Source organism: Hippocampus guttulatus, chromosome 7 (assembly GCF_054856545.1).
Source record: "Hippocampus guttulatus isolate MCC_2025c chromosome 7, RoL_Hgut_1.0, whole genome shotgun sequence".
NCBI lineage: Eukaryota > Metazoa > Chordata > Actinopteri > Syngnathiformes > Syngnathidae > Hippocampus > Hippocampus guttulatus.
Genome location: NC_141267.1, coordinates 16,151,787 through 16,172,156, shown reverse-complemented (window position 1 = coordinate 16,172,156; position 20,370 = coordinate 16,151,787). Strand labels below are relative to the sequence as shown.

The window sequence follows — 20,370 nt, the reverse complement described above, 5'->3', positions numbered from 1 at the left end:
TTAAACTTCTCACACACGTACAGCAAATTATACACAAAACACAAATTACCAGAAGGGTTGGAGCTGTTACTCAGCCAGACCAGGTCCATCATACAGAGTGACCTCACAGTTCTCAAGTCCAACTCAATGGAAGTATGGTGTGATTATGTGCCAACTAATAACATTACACTCGCAGCGGAACACAATCCTTTGCGAAGCTGGTTGACTTCCAGCAGTACTTGTTTCAAAAGCATTTTTTTTGTGTGGTCATTCTGATTCAGACCTTTGAAAAAATTGTGCGACGAGCCGAGAATTGATCTCAACTCTTGAGATATGTTGCCTGTGGAAGATCTACTGTATGTACATAATCTCATGTCAGCATTTAACAGTGTTCACAATAACGATGCTCACAAATGTGTCCAGATGCAAACAGTTTTTATTACAGGCAAAACAGGTTGACAAATTGCTCACTCACTTTGAAAACCGTGGAACACATGGAGAGCTGGGAGAAATGCTGCGACCTAATAGTTGAATTAGCTTTAAGGTGACAATAACTACGTGACTCCGCGACTCTGTAGATCTACATCGCAGTGTTTGATAGAAAGACGAGCAATGCGAGGTAGTTGGTTGTCACCTTCATCCACCACAAAATGTAAGAAAAGAACAAAATTAAAACCAAACAAGTCGCCACTGGAGTCTTTGAATTCATGTACATGAAACCATTAGCAAGATAAAGGCGTTATGTTGGAGTTGGCGGATTAAGTTCTAAAAATACTTAAGCGTTGACTGAGGGATGATTGATTTTTTTCTCATTTTACGTGACATCGTCTAGTAGATGTTTGATACAAACAAATACAATTGACTGAACTTTTTGTTGTTGTTACGTTTATTACATGCAGTCCCATGGTGCGGTTTGATTCATCATGAAGTGTGCATAAATGGAAAGATACGAATTCCACTTCCGACCTGTCAAGTTTCCATCCCTCAGGTAGTATCAGAAGCGTCTTTCACACAATGTCGCGAAAGATTTATCAGCCTTTGCGCTTTTATACACAGTCCCAGCAAAGGCAGGCTATTACTTTCATTGCGCACTGTTGATTGGCATCATGCCATCAGGTAATAACACACTGATGAAGAGAGGCCTTGCACACCTAAAACATGCGAGCCTTTGTGACAGCTGTCAATCTGTTGTTTTTGCTGGATCTGCGTAAAAGGTCAAACTGTGAAAGGAGCAACAGATCCAGCAGATTTGTACAATCCCCACTTCTCTCTTTGTATTTTAGTTTGTTGTGTGCTGTGGATGAAGGTTAGTATTTGTTGGATGATGAGCAACAACAGCAATAAATACGAGCGTGATAGGTTGGTGAGGGACAGTTTCACCACCCGGCAGTGCCAGGGTGGAATGTTGGCAATGGACAGAGTGCTCCCGCTCAACTCAGGTTGCGAATGGTTTCCAGCAGCTGCGGTTTGAGGAGGGTCGAGCTTTTGCCACCTGCTGCCGCAATGTCTGCCTGCACGGCTGCATCCCAGGCGAATGACAACAGAGCTGCGGGTACCTTTTAGGGGAAAGGAAAGAAAAAATAATATAATTCACGCATTCTACATTGAGGCTACATGTCACAGATATTTACAACCCTTAACTGCATGAAAGTCTTAATCCAGAGCATCTTGAATGAAAGAAAGATCTAACCACCGTTCTGAAAGAAAGTTAGTTAACGGGGAGGCACCTTTTAACAGAATATTAAAAGTGACATGGAGGGAAATAATTCGGGACAGATACAGACTCTGGAGTGTGGCTTACTCATGAAATAAATCAACCAAGTAAAACTTCCACGTTAGCCCAGTTTTAAAAATGAATCTAAACAAGGTATTCTGCTCTTCTTCCACTAGGACTAAACAGTGGGTCTATTTTACATATATTATCATACTTAAAATAACCACTCCCCCACACCACATTTTTTTCTTAATGACTTGACAGCTAGGATGGCTGCAGATCCAGAGCCACTTTTAAACTTCTTGCTGCTGGAGCACAATTATGCAGAAACACCCACGCCTGCTATCATGTCAAATCCCAAAAGGTAAGCAGAGCTGCATTGAGTTTTGTTGAATGCACAGATGTCATTCCGACATCTGGGACCTGGTTTAAAATGTTAAAAACAAATTTGCACATTTGTTTTAATGGTTGTTTTAGTGTACATCACACACATTTTAAATCTTAATCCAACATCTTAAATTCCATCTCAGTTCTTGGCATCACTCACCAGGTTACACTCAGCCAGAGCCATCTCCTCGGACTCCTGCAACTTTTGACCACCGGGAGCGATGAGCTCGAAGGGCTGCCAGCCGTCCACCAAGGAGTCTCGCACGAAGCTGAACAGCACGGGAAGTCGGTCCCAGGCGTAGAACGTCCCTGAGGTCAGACGCACGTGACATCGGTCATCAGGAAAATGGCGAATGGGTTGTTTCGGATTTGTGGCTCCACTGCGGCATATTGTGTTTTATTATATAGTGTTGTGATTTATCTACCCTGGAGCAGGTGTCCATCTGGTAGCCGAATGCGGAGCAGAGTGTAGTTGTACTTCCTCCTCTCCCTTTGCTCATCTCGCTCCCTCATAGCCTTGGTACGAAGCATGGAGTTCTTCTCCACCAAGTCACTCCTGACACACACGAGATTTTAAGCAGTCACCTGAAAATTTAAAAGTACCTTTAAAGTGCACATTTCAACCTCTGCTGCTGCTCCCTCTTGATCTCCTCCGCGTTCAGGTTGTAGAAGTCAGGCGGCAGCTCAAAGTGGGTTGCGTTTTCTGACGCCTGGAAGGCCTGAACCTGCCGGTCCAATTGCGCTCTGACAGGCTCGCCGCGCTGCAACCGATCCCGCCGTTCCTTCATTAGCTCCAGGGCGTCAGAACTCTGCTCGGGTAACACCAGGAACTCCTCTTCCTCCTCTAAACTCCCATAACGACAGAAAATAGGTATTTCACTTTTTAATGTTTTATTATTTACAATGAAATTAATTGGCCGATTACTTAACTGAGACTAATTAATCAAAAAACAGGCTCCCCGCAAGTTATTTATTTACCTTGACCATCCACAGGAAGCATGGTGCTTGTAAAGCCCAGAGCCTGCAGAAACTCTCTACTGCCCTCCACACAACGCACTTTATCCTTAAAAACAACAACAACATAGCTTCATCAGAAACCACATGTAATTTAACCTTCCAACCACCAGAGGGCAGTAGTCAAGTCAATTAAACAAGCTAGACACACCTGAAAGACTTTGTTGCTTAGTTTAAGCTTCCTGTATTTCTCTTCCGAAGGATTCCTACAAATGTTTTCAACATATCTGCAAAATAGGGAGAAAGAGAAAGAGCAACAAGTTGTGTTGAGTGTCTCAAGTCATTCATGCGTAAGAGAAACGTTGGAAACCGCAATCTAGTTAGGAGAGAAGCCAAGTGTTAGCCTAGCTTCTTCAGCTAATACTGCGTGCTGACTCTCATAGGTCAATCCTAGTATGACAACAGACGTGTGCGTGTGTGTGTGCGTGTGTGCTCGCACCCCACTTCCATTTAGATCCATTCCACTGCATTTTCAGCCATCTTACTTGCTTATGATGTCCACGGCCGCCTTCACCTTCTCTTTGTCTTTGTTAAACGTGTGAATCATCATGACGGATGCCTCCACATCATCCTCCTTGAAGCGCTGACACAAACAAACAAGAGTTCAAGTCACCGTGGCTTTTGCACGCATTAAATGGAGGGAAAAATTGTACCATCAAAATGGCCTCCTTGATGTGGACTTCCCGTTGGCTCTTTGTTAGAGTGGCTCCTGTTAGCGGGCAGGTGAAATACACGCCGGACACCGAGAGACACTCTTTTGTGGCAGCGGCGGTTCCCTGTTGGTGGTGGGGAGAACTTGTCAATACACAAGAGTATGATTCTCAACTCAACTCATCTTCATTTATACATAGCGCTTTTTAGTGGATGAGAGACATCTTGATTGCAGCATGCATGACGTCACACACATCAGCGACAAGTTAAGTTTGGAAGTACAATTCGAACATACCTGTGCAGTTGTTGCTGCCTTGTCGTTTTCTGCCAGCGCAGCGGCTTCGGCCTCCAGCTCCCGTTTTACTGTGAGCCAGCAGAAATGTGTTCATGGTAACATATGTTGTTGTTTGTTTGTTTTTTAACAATTTACCAGCATGAATGTGTGAACATGCCTTGATGCAACATAAGTAAAAGAGAGCGCACCTCTTGTTTCAACTCCAATGAAGCATCGCTGTGCTTTTTTATTGCTTCTTACCAATTCCCCAAAATACCAATTACTACTTTCCTATGAGACTTTTTTTTATTGCAACTTTGACTAAGTAATGCATAGATACTCTCACATTCTTAGGACATGTTTCACAAACGAGTCTATCTTCAATTGGGCTCTTGCTGTATTTAATATCGATCAGCTGTTAAGTTCCACCTATGCCAATAGTGATCCAGACCTTTCTCTGTGTCACCTGGAGAAGTTCCTTTCTCTGACATCAATCACACAAGTAGCCTCATGCCAGCCTGTTGAGCTTCTATTGGAATCTTCCATCGGGATGCTGTTGACTATCAAGGCAACCACTATCAGTTGGGGGCTAAAGCTAGCCTCTCCTACTCTTAAACCTAGCACATTAGAAGTAACAGGGTGTTTTCGGTGCCAGCTCAGGGCTTCGCAGAATGCGTGAATTTTTTTTTTTTAATTGAATGGTTCTTAGTTAGGTTGAAAAAGAAGACGTGAATTGCAAATTGATAGAGGTTCAGTAAAGTTTGCAGTCCAAATTGTATGTCAGTTATAGGAAGACAGTTCCAATAGTCTCACCCTGATTTCTGATGGCATCCTGGGAGGTGTGGACCTTCGGCCGCTGGTGCTGTTCGACCCTGGCCAGCGCTGCCGCTCCTGCTCGTTGCGATCCCTCGCTGGGAGCATCACGGTGTGGTTGCTTGCCACCGGAGCTCCTCTGCCCTCTCTCGGGTGCACCTCTTTTGTGGCAGAATACAGAAAAAAAGACCTGTCATGTGAAATGTCTGTGACTTTGTTTTGAAATTTACATTATAACGCCCGCCAGCCACACCGTTTCTCCGCCCATGACTTGAAAGCCCAGCGGCATGAAGCCCCAGAGCAATTTTCAAGCAACAGCCAGAGCACACTGTCTAAAACACTATCATGCAGAAGACCATAGGCATATCTCACCCATTTTGGGGGTCCCGAAGCACCCAAAAGTAAATCCATGCACCTCCAAAATTTGGGGGGATTTTTTTTTTTTTTTTTTTTTTTTACTGTACTGTCCTATTTTGTCACACAACTCAGGTTCGGTGACATTCGACAAAGACAGTTCTTTCCAGTGGCCCAACAGAGTACACAGTGGCTCACTTACATTAGACTGGGCCCCTAAAATAAGTAGCCTATTCATATTATTTAACTGTTCAATGTTTCGGTACAGTTTTGCAAAATTTGCTGTACTGGATGGAACATGGAGCCGAATGGCAAAATTCACAACAGGCGTTAGATACATGAATGGACCAAAATATTTATTTTCTGTTTCAACTAGAATTGGCATTTAAACAATTCTCCTCATTATTCCGTCCACATTTTTAGATGACATGTCTAGAACGACAGCTAACAACTCTACCGCTTTGTGAAGCTTCAAACAGAAAGCTCTCAAAGGGAGGTGGTCATTAGGCGTCGTCTCATCAGAAGGTTGCAACATAAAAACTGGAAATGTGATTATTTTCGCCGTCACTTAATGAAAAGTGCCTAACAGAAATGGAAGTCAACGTTAACCACAAAGTTGCAATGGGTACGAGTGGGCCCCAGGTTAAAGTGGGTTGATCTACTATTTGTCTCTATACAGATAACCTCACGTTTCCTCTCATTAACGATCAGAAGCGGTGTTATATATGTCACATGACTTAATAAGATTATATGGGATTTACCGCTAGCCATCCTGAAATTAGATCCATGCCCTGTTGTTGGGTGCATCATTACGTAACAACTAATGACACCAGGTAATGTTAAATTAAGTGTTCACGCGGTCATAAAGTACAAAATAAAGCCGATCTATTAAGTCTTAAGGAGGCACACATTACAACGGTGGGCTAACGTTTTTAGCCGTTCAGTTGGCTGGGGCCACAGTGGTGGTGCGGGGGAAAAAGTTCCAATTTTTACCTGCTATCTTCCGTTAGCTTCTTCCCAGGGCCCGCCGATTTAAATTTGATGTCTTTCTTGATGTCATCGAAAAGCTTCTTCATCTCTTTTCGGGAGGTGAGAACCTCAGACAGGCGGAGGCTGTCAGCTGGCAAGAGGATGTCAACAAATTTACTTCTTCTGTGACGATGTTTACAATGCGCTCCATTGATAATACTGTGCTACTTCCAGCTCAAGTCTTCACGAGTGCTGCCACCGTGGGGCAGAGATTCGCACTGCACTTTCATCCTCCTTTCAAGATTTATCACGGTGGATGTCTGAAGCGTGCGAGTGGAGTTGCCATTCAAGAGCTAGTTGTTCTGGTCGAAAGTGATGGGCGGCTAGTTAAGATCCCCGTGGAAGAGTTTCCATCGTCCGGACCGCTAAATTACAATCAGGTACATCTAGTACTTTTTTAACTGGTTATGAGAGTTACGAAGATTACCTGAATGCAGCATTGGCTAGCCGCCTGCCACGTTAGCGTGACGTATGAGGAGGAGGTGCCTGGGCTGTGAGGCGTCCAAACTCGGACAAGAAAGCCTCAATTGTGATCTTAAACGTCGTCCGACACAGGAGTGACACTCCCACTCGGTGAGTTAAAATAAGAATTAACACATATTTCACGTACTCATTGTTATTTTACGGCTAACAATGCTAAATACTCCGGTGCGTTGCTACAAACGAAGACAACAATGTTTGACAACTGATACATTTTCACCTCAAAAATACACTTCTACAATTATTTACATTACGTATACTCTGCTCTTAACCCGCCACCTTAGACTAACAGAAAGTTAAAGTGTGAATAATGACCAATGAGTATATTTGTAACGAGTATTACATTGACAATTTAATGGCATGGTATATTGCTGAAGTTTCAAGGTTTTGTGGACCAACAGGTTGCTTTAACAGGTTTAATGTTTTACTTCCCTTTTGAGTTCAAGATGTAAAGAGACCTGTTGGGTGTGCCACCCATCAATCAGTCAGCCTACCAACCATTCGTGCTACAAATACTGACCAGAAATATCTCTGTCGTCCTAAAAGCACCGTACGATCACCACTTTATCTTTGTATGATTTTAATCTTTTTATTGTATAACAATAATAATACATATTTGTAGGAGTCTTTTAGGGAACTCACAACCCGTTCCTGCTTCTTCCTCCTCAATCCTTTTTGAACTTGGGTGCATGTGTCTAAAAGCACAGTTCGATCACCACTTTATCTTTGTATGATTTTAATCTTTTTATTGTATAACCATAATAATACATATTATTTGTAGGAGTCTTTTAGGGAACTCACAACCCGTTCCTGCTTCTTCCTCCTCAATCCTTTTTGAACTTGGGTGCATGTTATCTCATGCCGAGCCAGCAAAGATCAGTCATTCTCTTCCTTATGACCATTAAGAATGAAATAAAATGAGCTGTAACTTAATTGGCACTTTGTGCCATGTTTCTGTGTTAACAGAACTATTACAAATCATGGACCCGAATGCCAGCGGACTCCTCCAGAGGCTGACAGAGGCCGGCCAGTCACACCTGCTGCACTTCTGGGACAAGCTGAGCCCCGACGAGCGTGCCTGCTTGAACCAGGAGCTGCAGGGGATAGACTTCCAGGAGGTCAATGGCTTCTTCAAGAGGGCCATGGAGTCATCCGGCTCCGGTGGCAAGAACGAAAAGATGGACGCCCGCATGGAGCCGGTGCCCCAGGATGTGCTGGGGAGCGTGACGAGGGACAGGGGAAGTCTTAAACGCTGGGAGCAAAAAGGTAAACCCGATGTTTAATTTTGATTGACCCCTCTCCATCAACATCACCCAACATTTTTTTTCCCCATCTGTAACGGTAAGTTTTTGAAAAGTAGTCACTCGAGGAGTTGCCAAAGTCACTAATATGTCAACGCTGACTCTGCTTTAGAAATTAGCACCACTCTTCAAGCCACATTGTTTGTGCAAGAGTGATCATCAGCAAGGATATGCTTTGAACGATAGAAGCCGAGCCGCAAAAAAAAAAAAGATTAAAAAAAAAGTTTAACATTTCCGTCTCGTCATTCAAAAACAGGACATTGTTTCAAATTGATGGTTCATTAAATTCGGAAAGCAAAATTAATTATGATACAGTCATTCGTTTGATCCGTTACATGTCAGAAAATAGGCAAAAATTTTGATCATTGTTTTCCGAATGCACATGTTTCGAAGATATGTTTCATTTCATTAAAGATTACATAAGATAATATGTAGTGTGGAGAAGCTGAAATTCTGAATTTGATCATTGATTAGTTGTCGATTTATTGTTGTACCCACCTCTACATGATATTAAATACAGTACAGTAAAATCATTCAGTCTTTGATGTGGCATAAATGACGACAGGGAGGTTTTTTTTTTTCTTTTATAAATGTTTTCTACTTGATGAGTTGCGCTTTTTAACACTTTTCGTCTTTGCAAACCCTTTAGAAGCGGCGTCACAAAAAACACTTTTGGAGTGTTTGACTTTTGAGTCACACTTTTCTGTTGATGTATAACTTTACAATTGTCCAACATTGTTGCGGAGGAAAGTGGAAGCTTAAAATGTGTGTCAGAAATGGCATTTGGTTAAAGGCAACATTAGTATGGGTGGCAACGGCAAAGCTAGCACAAAAAGGGAAGGAGTTCTATGAGTCATGTTTTGGTTGCGTATCAGGCTGTGAGTTTTTAATAATTCCATTTGACGCAAATTGCGAAAAAGAGGTCTGAAAAGTCAAGCCATGATAATGTGATGCAGGCCAATTAAGAGACTTGAACTCAGTGAGCTTCTGAATAACTCCATAAGTGTTTGGCTTTTTCTTAAAAACGAGCCTGGCAGCAATTTCATTACCGGTAATTAAATATCAATTAAGTCCACCCAGCCATTTTATACAGTGCAGGGGGGGGGGGGGGAGAATCTAGTTTTACTTTATTTTAGTTTTATTATCCAGTGGTTAACGTTTTGCCGCTATATGTGTCTTAAAATGTTAAAACATCAGATCAAAAAAGGTTTTATGATGCCGTTATTTCTCTTTGAGCGCAAGTGACGTCAATAGGCCTCACGAAACAGAATCCTTATTTTCCTTTTTTTTTCACCCCCTGCCCATTCCCCCAAGAGTCTTCATTATTTTTGTTGCACAATCCTGCGTGCTTTAGTCAAACTTTTTCCTCACAGCAGGAAGATGACAGCAGAGGGGTGGAGAGTAATTGCGGTGGTGGTCATCTGGTTTTGATTTTATCTTTGACGTAGACCGAGTGGGTTTTTGACCCTCGTTGATGCGGTCACTGCGCTCCAGCAAGAGCAAATCGCAAGCTAGTGTGTGTGTGTGTGTGTGTGTGTGTGTGTGCGTGTGCGCGCGTGCGCGCGCATGTGTTTGTGTGTGTATTTGCAGGTTTGGGTGGCTAGTCAAAGTCTAGCAGGTCCGCCCAAGTTACAGTTTTTCTTCGGAACATTACGAATCGAGTCACGTAGGAGACGTTTACGTAAGATAAAGCAGAGCAGCCATAAACTTTATGAATCCATAAAGCCCTCGAGCTCCATAAGAAAACAAAATATAGACGCCAGCTTGTCTCTTATTGGGTCCTTTTTGTTTTTTCCTTCGGTGTTTGACTAATTTTGACAATAATACTGACACTTTTTTTTTTTGGACAGTGACACACTATAATCTCACTTGCCGGATGCTCATGGCTTCCAATACAAAGATCTGTAAAAAAAAATTGTGGTACTCGTTCTGTACAGTGAGACAGTCAAAATAATATTTACCCTTTCATGCACCAATAAAAATATCTTCTAACCTGTGTCATGTGACCCGCGTTAACGTTAATAATTAGCTCAAGAATAAAAAGTCAAATAATAATTGTCTCAAAGGTAAGTTATGGCCCCATGTTGGATGGAAATAAGATGTCCACTATAGTGACCGCTGTCCCTGAAAGGGTTAATCGATTATATCCACAAGTTTGAGATGACTGCAAACATCGATGAGCTACTTTACAAAGTACAAAAAACAGCCAAGTGACTTTTCAGGTCTCTGCAGTAACAAAAGCGACCAGCGATCATAACTATTGCTAAGAAATAGACGACATGAGTGGAATTTTTTCTTCACACACGTATGCTAGACAATGAATGGAGTCAATTACAATGAACACTGCGAAAGAATATTCCCATTTCTATGTTGCAAAAGCAGTGATTTCTCGACACGATGGAAAGCTGTCACCCAAGGTAAGATAAGTTAAGATATCCTTTATTTGTCCCACACTGGGGAAATTTACAGCCTCCAGCAGCAAGAAACAGGGATATGCGTAGGTGCCTCTAAAACGACATCTTTTCTTTGGTTGAAATCGCCATGGCTCACCTGCGCTACTCTACATGACAACAGCGTTCACAACTCAAATTTTTGAATCAGATTTCATTTTCAGGCCATATCGCATTCATTGCTGCAATTCTATTTTAATTATTAATGAAGGCAATATAAATGTACTATGACCATTCTTACAGATTAGATGTAGCGTCACGCAAGCATGAACTCATCATCTTACATGAACTTGTTCAACAATCTAATCTGAATGTTATGTTATAAATTTTTTTTTTTTTTTTTTTTTTTGCCCCTTCAGGTCTGGAATGCATCTCCCAGGGTAAAGTGGCGGTGCTACTGCTGGCCGGCGGTCAGGGAACCAGACTGGGCGTCTCCTACCCCAAAGGCATGTATGACGTGGGGCTTCCGTCCAAGAAGACCCTCTTCCAAATTCAGGCAGAGCGCATTCTGAAGCTGCAGCAGCTGAGTGAGGAGAAGCACAAGAGCAAGTGCACGATTCCCTGGTGAGGCTCATTGGTTCGTTGTTAGCGCAATGCTAAAGGTCTGCCCTCGCCTTGTTCAATGGCTCATTAAACTCGGTTGCATCAGTATCGGAATTGATAGTAAAGGAAGTTCCTTGTGGAGTCAAGGACATTAGGAAATATGAACAATGCCATCAAGGCCAAAGAAGTGCACCATCGTAATCAAGGTAATCACCTTCACCTACTCACACCCGCTAGTTTTTACCTTAAATGGTGTTGTCTATTTGTCTTAGTACGATGTCACAGCACCTAATTTGCTCCCCTGAGGGGTTAAAATGAGGCATTCATTGAAGGTTTGGCATTTATTTTATCAAGAGTAATCGTAAAGTCCTCGTAAAGGTAATCATTACAACCTACTAGCAGTACCTGTTATTTCACTTGTTCGGGGTGGGGTGGGGGGCGGGTAAAGGAGGCGTCTATTTGAGCCGCGGCGTTCAATTTTATTCAAGTGAACAATGCAACCATCAGTTACATCCTAGTAAAGTAAATTACAGCTATTGAGGAGCACCACTTGTTTTTTTTTTTTCTTGATGTGGGAGGAAAAAAAGAACCATTTGAGGTGCCGTGTTTATTTTATTCACTTTTTGAACTAACGTTAGAAATAGACCATTATGTGCTGTTATGGGCGAGGTAACTACAATGGCATTCACTCCCGTCTTGATCTCTTGAGCGTGAACAAGGTGACACATTTCTAAACATATTTTGATATGAAACCCCACAATGTGTTTAGCAGTAGTCAAACATTATTATTATTTATTTTTTCCGCACCCACACCGCACCTGGTGGGTCTGACCTTCAGGTACATCATGACTAGCGGCAGGACCATGGAATCCACCAAGGACTTCTTCTCACGCCGAAACTACTTTGGTTTGGACAAGAACAACGTCATCTTCTTCCAGCAGGGCATGCTGCCAGCCATTGACTACGACGGCAAGATCATCCTGGAGAATAAATGCAAGCTGTCCATGGCTCCTGGTAATTTGCACGTGTCGTCTCGCCTTAGTGTCTGCGTTTGTAGAATTCGTGCAAAAAAAAAAAAAAAAAATATATATATATATATATATATATATATCTTTCTGTGTTTCAGACGGGAACGGGGGTCTGTACAGAGCCTTGGGCAACCAGGGCATCTTGGACAACATGCAGCGGAGGGGGATTCAGTTCATACATGTGTACTGTGTGGACAACATCCTGGTCAAAGTGGCTGACCCAGCATTTGTCGGTTTCTGTGTGGAGAAGGATGCTGACTGTGGCGCTAAGGTCAGTATTGCACTTCCTTTCCCGTCCCTTTTTTTTTTTTTGAGTGGGAGGGGGTAACTGGGTATTTTCCTGCAGCCAGTGCCATTGATTGATTTCTTTTAAATAATCACACTTATTACATACTTAAGACACTCTGGACACTTCATGAGGACCAATCAATCAAACAGGGTCAATCAGTGGCGGTTCTGGGGGGGGGGGGGCAACGGGGGCCAGTGCCCCTGTAGCACCGATTCTGGCCCCCCCTGTGGCCCCCCCTCCGAGCGCAGATTTCGCAGTCGTGCCGAGTCGCCGACGCGAAAGGTGGAACCAAAGTGCGTGATTTAACATTCTAGTCGGACCCTTTAGTGCGTGTGAGTGTGTGTTAGTCTCCCTTTTTATTTTAATTTTTATTTAACAGGATCAATATATAAGACATTGCCTTTTAAAATTTGGATAATTATATGCATGTAAAACATCTAGCTTCAGTGTATTTGCAATTTTTGTCCCCGGCAGGCTGGTACCATATCATCCCCTGGCTTGAATATTCTCAACAGACGTATTGTTACGCTTGCAGACATTTTACCCCTCCTAATACTGTTTTTTTCTCATCACTGTAATGTTATGACTACAATTTCAAAGTCTGAAGAAATAAAAAGTCAAATAAGATTTCGAATCTGTCTTTTTAGCCCTGGGTTGAATCTGCCCCCCCATCAAAGCCCCTGGCCCCAGCCCGGCCCCCTCAGTGAAATTGATCCAGAACCGCCCCTGGGGTCAATACTGGTACAATATGGATTTTCATTGGAGTACATCAATCTACAGTACATCCTATCGTGCGTTTTCTCATTTAGGGTCATAGGTGAGGTGGTACAACACAGTCACATTTCACAAATGCATATATTTCCAATGGGGGGGACACTTCCACAACCTAGCAGCAGGTGGAGCTAAAGGCCTGTTGAGCAGGGGCGGTTCTGGATCAATTTCACTGAGGGGGCCGGGCTGGGGCCAGGGGTTTTGATGGGGGGGGCACATTCAACCCAGGGCTAAAAAGACAGATTCGAAATCTTATTTGACTTTTTATTTCTTCAGACTTTGAAATTGTAGATTTCACTGTAACATTACAGTGATGAGAAAAAAACAGTATTAGGAGGGCTAAAATGTCTGCAAGCGTAACAATACGTCTGTTGAGAATATTCAAGCCAGGCGATGATATAGTACCAGCCTGCCGGGGACAAAAATTGCAAATACACTGAAGCTAGATGTTTTACATGCATATAATTATCCAAATTTTAAAAGGCAATGTCTTGCTGCTGTGAATCTGGAATTTCTCCATTGCGAGACTAATAAAGGTTTATCTTATCTTATCTTATCTTATCTTATATATTGATCCTGTTAAATAAAAATTAAAATAAAAAGGAGACTAAAAAAGTTACACACACGCACGCACACACAAACAGGCGCGCACACACTCACACACACTCACACACACACACACGCGCACGCACACACACACGCAAATAGCACTCGTGTCGTGGTAATTTCCTTCTCTGCGGACTGCTTCTCATTTTCCCGCTCATTTTTAAATGGCGCAGCGCACTAAAGGGTCCGACTAGAATGTTAAATCACGCACTTTGGTTCCACCTTTCGCGTCGGCGACTCGGCACGACTGCGTAATCTGCGCTCGGAGGGGGGGCCACAGGGGGGGCCAGAATCGGTACTACAGGTGCACTGGCCCCCGTTGCCCCCCCCCCCCCCAGAACCGCCACTGCTGTTGAGTCGGTCTCCGAGAATACATCTAAACTAAGCATTCAAATTGTTTTGTTTTGGTTTTTTTTTTCAAAGCAAAGCCTCTTTGGAGTGGCTTTACGCTTTTGGTTATAAATACGTTTTGGAGAGGTTGTTTGTGTAGTCACTGTCAGTGAATCACATGATTGAAGTCCGGAAGATCATTCATGTGTGCCCCTAGCGTCCGATGCATTGTGAGTCATCTTTGGCTAAACAATGAAGGCGGCGACTCCTTCGCCTAATCGTTAAGGACGGTTTGAGTTCACAACATCAGACTGGCATGCCTGTGTGCGTCAAAGACAATGGGGATCCCCACGCTCAAATACATATTTGTTAAGTGACTGACGAACATGTTCCAAAAACATGAACTGTTGTTTGTTTTGTATTTGAAAGCACATTTCTCCATTTGGAACAATGACATTTGTTGCTGGTTCAAAAGGTTTCTATCATAAAGTCTTAAATAACGTTTTTGAACAATCTTAATTCTCATACAAGAGTAAAAAGCAAAGAAATCTGCTGGTTCATTTGGACTATGTGTCTTGACTTCCTTCAAAATTGTGCCTGTAATTTGAATTAGAAACCTTTGGCATCTGGGATATTATCTTATTGCCACGTGAGCAGTGGTTGTATCTGGATTTTATGTGCCTTTTATGCTTCCTCCGTTTCTTCCCAAGCATCCGTGTCACCTGATCTTCCAGCAAAAACGTTATATCGAGCATCTTGAAAATTGGCGGACAGCTGCTGTTTCGGTCGGGTTTTCAGGATCAGTATGCAGCCTATCTATTAAGTTCCCTCGGCAATTCATGTGGCATCCCGGCGAGCGTTGACCCGGCCCGCTCACCAACCCTCTCATTAGTACTCTGTCATTAGGCACTGGCAAACCTTTTTTTTTTCTCTCTCTCTCTCTTGCTTTCAGGGCAAAGTGCTGCTTTCACAGAGTAGAAATGTGATCTTTTTGTGGCAGTTTTAACTTTGTGTCGTAGAAGTTGTTGGCCAATCATTACTCTCTTATGTGGTTTTGACATTTCAGGGTTTTTTTTGTATCGCAATATCTTATCATGCGCGGTCATAATAATCTTTATTCTTTGCGTTGGAAAAATGCTTTACAAAATTGAGCATTTAGCAATTCTATTTAAAATTCCAAAATGTTGCCATCATAAAACTTTTAACAGCGGAGCCAATCTTGGAAATAGCATTGTAGCATAGTTAGTTGGATTTAAGTGTAAGCAGTAATGACTTAATCCTCTATAAACAATAAAATTCATTTTGAGGAAGGGTAATAAATGTCACAATGTAAATTTTTTTTTTTAGCACTGACAGCCCAACCTCCGATATTTTCAATCGCGCTTGTCCTCCAACCAAAAAATAAATCGAGAGTGCCATTAAGCCACCGCGAGACACAACATTTTAATGCTGTCTGAAATGACGGTGGTCCTGATCTCCTTTTCAGGTGGTGGAGAAAAGCAACCCGACGGAGGCCGTTGGCGTGGTGTGTAAGGTAGACGGGCTTTACCAGGTGGTGGAGTACAGCGAGATCACGCTGGCGACGGCCGAGAAGCGCAGCGCCGACGGGCGTCTTATGTTCAACGCGGGCAACGTGGCCAATCATTTCTTCAGCTTCTCCTTCCTCAAAGACATAGTGGAGTACGCCCACTAAGACCGTTTTTCCTTCGGTTCGACACACCGAGACTCTTATTGTTACTCTTTCCCATCAGGAAGTACGAACCAAAGCTTCAGCATCACGTGGCCCGCAAGAAGATCCCATTTGTTGACCACCAGGGTCAACTCATCACCCCCGACAAACCCAATGGAATTAAAATGGAAAAATTTGTCTTTGACATCTTCCAGTTTGCCAAGTAAGCAGCTGTGTCTTGTCTCTTGGGATAATGCCTTTGCAAGGTTTGCGTTGTGGGTGAGGCGGGATTTACACAGCTGCGTTGTGATTAATTTGTGATCAATTCAGTCCACTCACCATTAGCAATATTGTGATAAAACTGACAACCGTGTTCATTTTGACCACCGCTGATGTTCATATGAAGTCGAAATTGTTGGAATTGTCATGCAAATAATCATGGATTCCTCAGTAATGCCCTTTCCCCGAAAGTGGAGTCAGTGGTTGAGGTTTACTGTCAAGCTAAACATAAAACTTGGTTTTAAAATTATGCCTTGTGCATTTAAAACAACCATAACTTTGCCTTTGGGAACTCTGCGTAGCTTAATGGTAACAACCAATGCAAAAGGCTACTGACATGCTAATTGTTGCGGTCAATGGTTGTGCGAGTAGAAGAACATGTATCGAACATGTCGACAGGTAAAATCGCATTCATTTATTCTTTATCCTCAACAGGAATTGCTCTTACAACATCTTACAGAGTTACTTACAGTAGTAGTGATTGTAGAAAAAGTCCATTACTTCTTTGTTTGTGTCTGTATGACTCCATTATATTGCCTCCTGGTGGCCAAGTTGGGCACACCAGAAGGAGCAGCACGATAAATTGGATTGCAACAGTAAATCAAGATGTGCAAGCTATTAAATCTTTTTTAATCTATTTAATTATTGCTCTATGTAAGTCAAATAAATGTATAGGAGTGGTTCTCAGCAGTAGTTACCCTTGGATCCGCTTCTTCCTATTATGGTGCGACTCATTTTATAGAAGTTAATAATAAAGCTTTTTACATTTTATTTTTTTAAATCGCCTAGGAAGATACATTACATTTTTAAACGCAGTTTGAAATGAGTTTGACAAACCGCTGAAAACATACTGCTAGCTATGACGTTCGCTAACCAAAGGCTGAGCTACACTATATCTGTTTGGGGTGATTTGCTGAAATCTGAATATCAAAACATGCATTTTTTAAAGTTTTTTTACTAGCCACCCACCCAAAACGGGTCCCCAACCACCAATTGAAAATCACTGTTCTCAAGAGCTATGTGTACCTGTCTCCCAACAGGACCTTTGTGGTGTACGAGGTGCTGAGGGAAGACGAGTTCTCCCCGCTGAAGAACGCCGACTGCCAAGACGGGAAGGACACGCCCACCACCGCCAGACACGCCCTCATGTCCCTCCACCACCGCTGGGTGCTGAACGCCGGCGGCCACTTCATCGACGAGAATGGCACGCGCGTGCCTGCCATACCCAGGTGAGCATGTGACTTGCGCTGCTTGCATGCATCACGTGTTTGTTTGTTTTTGGTGTGTGTGTGTGTGTGCGTGTGTATGTTCTATCATGCCTTGTCTTGCTCACCATGTTCCCCACCACCAAGTGTTTCCAGAGCTGGAGCAGCAGGCCCTGTCACAGATGATGGCAACAGAAAGTAATTATTCGACCCCCCCTCCCCTCATCCCGGCAGTAATGAGTGCATGCAGATGGTTTGGGTTTTCTTAAAGCGCTGCTTTTCTCCAAGCAAGTACAGTTCGCTGCACAGGGTGTGCAGTTTTGATATTTTTTTTGTCAAAAGTTGGGACCTCTGCAACTCAATGTAATTGGAAAAAAATATAGAGAGAGAGGGGAAGTAAAAATGAACAAGTGAAATAATGTGGTTGCACACTCACACATTTGCCACCATTTAAAATCCCCCCCCCCCAAAAAAAACAACACATGTATAGGGAACAGAAGCTTTGTAGATGACTGCAAATTATGCAGTGAAAAATGGATGATTAACTCCGCTTGGGCGACAACGGAGGCTGTCACTATCAAGTGATCAAGCATTAACTTCTCCCTCTGCTCTGTCGAAAGCAGTTGTCGCTGTCCCAGAAAATAGTTGATGACTCAGAACTGTGCTCACTTTCTGGATCCATTGTATATAGCGCAAACCAAGCTAGGTGAGGTTGGACCGTTCCAAAGCACACGAACTGTACTGCATGGCAGAAAACACACTTAAGACTTCACTTCAAATCATCAGGGTTTTTTTTTGCCACTTTTAAAATCAAAGAAACGGACGCAAAATCAGCGCCACCGGAGCATGACGTTGGCATGTGTCGCATGCTAATCTCAACTCCTGTCGAATATAACGAGCCCAGTTTAAATTCTTCTACAGTGAAAATGTACTTCACTATGATTGTTCTTCTTCCTCCTCAAATCATGTGTCTTCTGACTCTTACTCTTCAGTCTTCCCACTAGGCTGGGTGGGACCGCTAACATGTAATTACTGATACTGTTTCTTCCCCGCATCCTTTGTAATTTTTCTTGTATTCAAATATATTGAATGATGGCAGTGTGGCGGGATGCCCCGTTCACACGGGTGCTGGACATGCGAGCGCCCGAGCCGTCATTCGTCTTATGACATCTAATTGTTGCCGCTTGCTTCCTTCCTTCTTTCTGATGTTCCACTCTTTCAAAAAAAGTAATAATAATAATCGCAAAGGGTCGAGGATTCACAGCCTCTTACGTACAATTCCGGGACATTCCTTGTGTAACTCCGTATCCCTCCCTTCTTGTCCAGCCTAAAAGACGGAACGGACCATCCAATCAAATGTGAGATCTCACCGCTGGTGTCTTACGGGGGGGAGGTAAGATCTTCCATTTATGCAGGAAGTAGGGGGCAAAAATCATTAATCACGAACGCTACACAAATAATACATTTGTTCCACGATTGCATCGTTTTATTGTAAAAGTAAATGAAGTGGATTTTTGTATTGAGGAAAATAAACGCATTGCCAATAAAAAGGAAAGTAAACGCACACGACATTGTCTTTAATTTGTACAAAATTAGATTTGCCAGGGACCGTAATTACGATGGCACACAACATTGTGACATGACCACTTGTCACAATGTACCAGAGCTTGAAACTATTAGCTTATGTCCCACTAGCATTAACGTTGTTCCTGAACAGGGTCTGGAAGTGCTGGTGAAGGATCGAGGCTTCCACCCGACGCTCATCATCGACGAGAGCGGCATCAAGAGCGGCGTCTAGGCAGCGAGGGGGGGAACAATCCAAAGACACCAACCCTTCTGTTCCTCGGGGATAAGCTGTGATGTCATCAATGTGCAATAACAGCGTCAGTGTGCATGCGCACGAAACTGATGCGCAAAACGAACCAACGAGATGAAGTGAGCACCCTGTGTATGTATGACGACGGTCCTTTGGGAGGAGAGCTTGTGGGTCTGGTGCATCTATTTATTTAGCTGATGAGACTTATTTTTTTATATTATGTATCCTGTCATGAGATATTTCACATCTGCTCAAGTTTACTTCATGATTTTTAGAGCACATTGGAACTGGAATGATCTGGCTTTTGAATCATGTACAGGGCAGGATGTGGGAGCTATTCTTCTAATTGTTAATGATGGAACATGACTCCGCTCAATGTGATGCGTATTAAAGGAGAAGGGGTGGGGGACGCTTTTGAACGGTTGGTCTTTTTTTGTGGCGACCTGTGGCAAGCAAAGTGGGGGACCACGTGGGCGGGGGCCACCTATTGAGAATCTGCCATTTGTGAATCATCAGTGAAATGTTTCTATCCACACTTGAGGACGAAATTTTGCACTCCCTGCTTTAGATGCTCACTGAGCTGAAGTCTTACAAGATTTGCTGCCATCATACATAACAATGGTTTAAATTGTTGGACATTGGAGGCATATTTTTTTCCCCCAAAATGTTGATGTTTGAACACCAAACTCCACTTTGAGTAGTTTTGCACCGGCAACCGTGCTATACAATTCTGTTTTGGAATCACAACTGTTTCTGACTAACGCAAGTTGTGCTTTCTGCATTAGCGTAGTAGAGGTGTCCTGAGACTCAAAGTTTCCAGAAACAGGTCTATGTTTAGGATAGGACAAAGCAACACGACACCGCTTGGCGTCACATCCTGCTCTGCTAATTGCATATGACGATCTCGGACATACTGTGTGACATACTGTAAACGGATGTAACAGAAAATCCGTTAATTTTTCAAAATAAAACATCTTTCAGATTTCGTTATTTATTCTTCCTGTGCGGCCCGGTACCTAATGACTCATGGACCGGTACTGGTCCGCGGCCCCGAGGATTGGGGATCGCTGCTCTTTTGGGTTAAGGTCCGGTGATTGACTTGGCAAGTCTCATACTTTCTTCTTCTTACCCCAACTTTTCGACGACGTTCACTGTTACCTGTACACGTTTGCATCAGATCCTATTAATTTACTAGTACAAAGTTATGCCTTCAATTTGATTCATTCCGTGACCATGCATGCATTTCAAAACTCTCACATTTTCCCCAATTGGAAACATATATTTTTATAACTTGCTTTTGAAAAAGAAAAAATGTCAGGGCAGATGCGAGAAAAAATGTCAACAGTATTATGCTGTATAAAAACATACAGTAATAACCTCTCCACTAT

General features: G+C 42.9%; 2 protein-coding genes across 3 annotated transcripts; one reads left to right on the top strand and one right to left on the bottom strand.

Annotated features, from left to right (window-relative positions):
- Window positions 1-397: 397 nt before the first annotated feature.
- Window positions 398-6,408, bottom strand: ubxn6 (UBX domain protein 6). The gene is made up of 11 exons (XM_086115505.1): window positions 6,180-6,408; window positions 4,833-4,993; window positions 4,041-4,108; window positions 3,748-3,870; window positions 3,580-3,677; window positions 3,246-3,321; window positions 3,059-3,143; window positions 2,705-2,924; window positions 2,506-2,636; window positions 2,241-2,389; window positions 398-1,535 (listed from the first exon to the last, which is right to left on the bottom strand). Exons 1-11 carry the CDS (start codon window positions 6,260-6,262, stop codon window positions 1,410-1,412), a joined length of 1,320 nt encoding a protein of 439 aa, XP_085971631.1. The 5' UTR covers window positions 6,263-6,408; the 3' UTR covers window positions 398-1,409.
- Window positions 6,409-6,469: 61 nt separating this feature from the next.
- Window positions 6,470-19,964, top strand: uap1 (UDP-N-acetylglucosamine pyrophosphorylase 1). 2 transcript variants are annotated; one of them, XM_086115503.1, is made up of 11 exons: window positions 6,470-6,788; window positions 7,662-7,961; window positions 10,806-11,010; window positions 11,828-12,003; window positions 12,116-12,288; window positions 15,500-15,693; window positions 15,765-15,905; window positions 17,002-17,190; window positions 17,314-17,364; window positions 18,493-18,559; window positions 18,884-19,964. In XM_086115503.1, exons 2-11 carry the CDS (start codon window positions 7,676-7,678, stop codon window positions 18,962-18,964), a joined length of 1,563 nt encoding a protein of 520 aa, XP_085971629.1. In that variant the 5' UTR covers window positions 6,470-6,788; window positions 7,662-7,675; the 3' UTR covers window positions 18,965-19,964. The 2 variants fall into 2 exon arrangements, with proteins under 2 accessions (XP_085971629.1, XP_085971630.1); XM_086115504.1 differs by lacking the exon at window positions 17,314-17,364.
- The last annotated feature ends 406 nt before the right edge of the window (window positions 19,965-20,370 follow it).